General features: G+C 41.7%; 1 protein-coding gene across 2 annotated transcripts in view; it reads left to right on the top strand.

The window, feature by feature from the left end:
• LOC138949339 (EEIG family member 2-like) overlaps positions 1–4,125 on the top strand; it is a 70,551-nt gene extending 66,426 nt beyond the window's left edge. For both annotated transcript variants that reach the window (XM_070321132.1, XM_070321131.1), the window contains one exon: positions 2,429–4,125. In XM_070321132.1, the coding sequence (XP_070177233.1) occupies positions 2,429–2,481 (53 nt within the window). In that variant the 3' untranslated portion in view covers positions 2,482–4,125. The remainder of the gene's footprint in view (positions 1–2,428) is intronic.
• The last annotated feature ends 723 nt before the right edge of the window (positions 4,126–4,848 follow it).

Genomic DNA, 4,848 nt, shown 5'->3' with positions numbered 1-4,848 from the left:
GAAGTGATCGTTGACTGAATATCCCACCAATATTGGATTCCAATGCAAAATCCAATAAAAATCCAATATTGGTCCAATATTGGAACTGATGATGTTTGCAATATCCCACCAATATTGGATTCCAATGCAAAATCCAATATCAGAACTGATGTTTGCAATATCAATTCAATGTTGGTATAGTGCTTTCCTGCACGCATGGTCATTATTTTGTTGTGCTATTTTTGTCCACATATAAGGGCAGTTTTTACTGATTTACTTCTCCGACATGTCAAATCGAAAAGCAAACTTCACAGAAAATCAAGAAATTTAATGACCATACATGCAGGAAAGCACGATACCAACATTGAATTGATATTGCAAACATAACAGTTCTGGTATTGATCTGGATGCCAGCTATTCTGATTTACATTTTCTGCAACATAGGATTATAATTATGATGTAGCAAATAAACAAGACATTTAATTGAATCATCGCTCGCGATCTTTCGAATTTTTCTTCTCAACGACGAATAAGAGGACATGGTTGCCGAAAATAAAGTTCACAAATGCTAAACCTAACTATCTTGTAATGTATCTGTTTACAAATGATGTTATAAACGTGATAGTTTTACCTACTCGACATGTACTCTTCTCGAAAAGGATGATTAGGATGAAAATTGACAGAAATTAAACAGCCACAAACTTAGAAAACGTGCGTGGAAACGGAAATGAGTCACCGGCGGAAATGGTGAAGGGAGGTCATCTCCCCATCATCACTGACAATTTAAAAGTGATTACGTCCCTTACTGTTGGATACCAACAACATTCCAATATTGGGTGACAACACTTGGCTTATTATTGGATACCAACAGCATTCCAATATTGGATTACAACACTGGCCTTCTCGTGATTTGATTATGTCCCTTTATTGCATGTATTATTGGATAGCGACACCGATCCAATATTGTATTGTAACTATAGCTCCACCATGACGTGATTATTGTATTTATTATTGGATAGCAACACCATTCCAATATTGGATTCCAAGACTGGTTCGCGCAACTCGTTCAACCTTGGAAAACAATAAAGAGTCGTACGAAATCCAATATCAATCTTGGATTACAATAATAATACAATATTGTATAACTATTGTAACAATATTGTGTGCTATGTGGGAAGGATGAGATTCTTCCGCCAATTGGCGGAATTCCGCCCAAAAGTTCGTTCCCAGGACCATTTTTCTGAATCGTCTAAATCCGTTGAGAAAAAATGGGCGGGGGGGGGGGGGGTAGAGTAGTTGTTGTGGTTCCATTGGATTCAATCTGTAAAGTCGTACCTACAACCCTAAAGTCGATTTTCCAGATCAAAGTAGAGTAGTTGTTGTGGTTCCATTGGATTCAATCTGTAAAGTCGTACCTACAACCCTAAAGTCGATTTTCCAGATCAAAGTAGAGTAGTTGTTGTGGTTCCATTGGATTCAATCTGTAAAGTCGTACCTACAACCCTAAAGTCGATTTTCCAGATCAAATCTCCGATAAAATAATGACAACATAACCTCCGTATCGAAGGAAGTGGACCTTCGACCCGAATATGAACTTTCCATTTGGGACTAAGTTTCCCTTTCACCGAGTGTCTTCATTCCGAAAATTCATAAACGGGCTGATTCAGCTGTCGGCTTTAGCCTGCTTAACAAAGATGGCGTCGGTGAGAACATTGACGGAAAGCGAACATTGGTCATTGTGCAAGTAAATTGTGCCGTTTCTAAAATTTGTGAAAATTATTGAGCTAAAGTTACTTAAATTTTGCACATATGACTGACAAAATGTTGTATGCTTCCACTGCTCGGACTCATTTCCAAGTCTTTTTTTATGGTCAAAGTGTCAAAAAATCTTCAGCTTCAGGGGGCAAAGCCCCCTGACCCCCACCGGCACCAGGGGCAATGCCCCTGGACCCCAGCGGCCCCGCCAAATAATTTCCTCCCAAAACACTTTTAGGGAATCTCATCTGTGCACTCTCTAATGGCCATTTTATGTTCTTGCATTCTCATGAAACTTTATCAAAAATGTCTATCCTTGTGCAAGATGGCATAAAGGTGGGTGTGGGAATAAATTTGAAAAAATGCTACACTTAAACACCATTTGCTACGCTGAAAATTCCCAAAAAATCTAAATTGCTACACTTGAGGTTTTACAAGAGTTGGCAGGTCTGTGTGTACATGTGTGTGTGTGCGTGCGTGTGAGTGTGTGCATGTGTTTGTTTGTGTGTATATGTGTTTGAGCCTGAGTGTGTATGCGTGAGTGTCTTTCATTTTGTTTTTTTCCTGCTAGCTGTCTGTCGATTGTTCCCTTTACCTGCTAATCAGACTACACTGAATTTTCCATAAAAGCTTCCATCATTTCCTTATAGTGTTTTTTAATAACTGACACAATGACATCTTTCCATTGTTCCAGACTCAGGGCTTCAGATGGTGGTACAAAAAGACGGCACAATGGCATTGAGGTGATAGCGGGGGTTTGCTGGTCTGAACACCCACTCTATTTCCACACCTCGCCCTCTCCATCCACGGCTGTGCAAATAATCGTCCGTCGCTACACAATACTACACATCCACCATCCTCGTTTCACCACCTCCATCTTCTCACCAGTGTGATTTGTGGCTGAAAAAACAAAGTTCTGAAACATCTGAGCCCTGAAGGATGGCGGCCTAGTTGTGTCTGTTTTCACGTATCATTTCTCGCTGAGTACTATAGTGACCAAAAGTGAGAGTTCTGAAACGTCATCTTGAACCCAAAGTGATAGGCTGCGTCTGAATGGGATTTCACCAATCATCTCTTCTCTGAGAATTTAAAGTGAACGAAAAACAGAGTTTAAAAATGTCATCATCTTGAACCAAAAGTGATCGGCTGCGTCCGTATGGGATTTCACCAACCATTTCTTCACTGAAAACCAGTTTGGATATGTCATCACACTATGCTAGGAGTGAGAGGCTGTGTGTCTGTAATGACATAGATAATTGTTTACTGACAACGTACGTTGAATGAAATCTGTACTGAAAGTTCTGAAACGTCGTCATGTTTAACCATGGTTGATTGCATGACTGTGTCTCATGCTTGAGTCCACCACGAACAACTCTTCACCTTACAGCCTACGGTGACTGGAAAAGGGAGTTCTGAAACATCATGACACTGACCTTGGAGTGATAGGCTACGTTTGTTTATATGTCCATTTTTCACTGAAAACTTACCGTGGTTGAAAAACTGTGGCGCTCAGACAATTCTAAAATGTAATCCTCCTGAGCCACGAAGTATCAGCTGGAGCTGCGTCCATTTGTACACATCTTCACCAATCATTTCCCTATTGACAACTTACGATTTTTATTTTTTTTACGGTTCAACTCTACACCACCCACCCGGCTGACGCAGGAAGTGTCTCTTTGTCTTTTTCATCCTCTGTTGTATTTTGCTCTCAGTTGATTCTGATATCGTCTCGTTGTCATGCAAGCAACGGCCCTCGCATTGACAGACAGTATCTCTCTTTCTCCAAAAGAACATTCCACAGCCAACAGTGGACAGCTATGGTTTTAAGATCTTGTGAAAACCTTGTGTACTCTCTTCAACAGTCTCTGCGCATCACTGGCTGAAAACGAACTTTAAAAAAAAGTATTTACAAAATAAGATCAAGGCGACTATGTCACACTAGTTCCCAAGATGCTACAAAAAGATGTGAAAAAAGGAAAAAGAAAAGATTCAAGGCGACTACTGAGACATTTGCTGAAAGCAAAAAAAAATCTTGCACGATTCATATAGCGCCACGAGAATGTGATGTTTTTTTTTGTATTGATGAATATCATTGTATGAGAACGTTATGTTATTTATTCACTGTGCTTTGGACACGAGGAAGGTGACAGTAAGACTACAGCTGACAGGTACAAATGTCCTGTGGCCAGGGTAAAATTCCACTGTACGGTGAAAATATTCTGGACGTGGCGCTTATGAACTTTGTTGAAACATACAGAAAACAAGAGGCGAAGCCTTCAAGGCTCACGTAAGAAATCGACAAACAGTAACACAAACTCAATCACTCCGTCACACACACACACACACACACACACACACACACACACACACACACACACACACACACACACACACACACACACACACACACACACACACACACACACACACACACACACACACACACACACACACACACACACACACACACACACACACACACACACACACACACACACACACACACACACACACACACACACACACACACACACACACACACACACACACACACACACACACACACACACACACACACACACACACACACACACACACACACACACACACACACACACACACACACACACACACACACACACACACACACACACACACACACACACACACACACACACACACACACACACACACACACACACACACACACACACACACACACACACACACACACACACACACACACACACACACACACACACACACACACACACACACACACACACACACACACACACACACACACACACACACACACACACACACACACACACACACACACACACACACACACACACACACACACACACACACACACACACACACACACACACACACACACACACACACACACACACACACACACACACACACACACACACACACACACACACACACACACACACACACACACACACACACCACACACACACACACACACACACACACACACACACACACACACACACACACACACACACACACACACACACACACACACACACACACACACACACACACACACACACACACACACACACACACACACACACA

This window comes from Littorina saxatilis, linkage group LG15, assembly GCF_037325665.1.
Source record: "Littorina saxatilis isolate snail1 linkage group LG15, US_GU_Lsax_2.0, whole genome shotgun sequence".
Lineage (NCBI taxonomy): Eukaryota > Metazoa > Mollusca > Gastropoda > Littorinimorpha > Littorinidae > Littorina > Littorina saxatilis.
The sequence above is the reverse complement of the archived record's forward strand: the minus strand, read 5'-3'. Positions and strand labels throughout refer to the sequence as shown.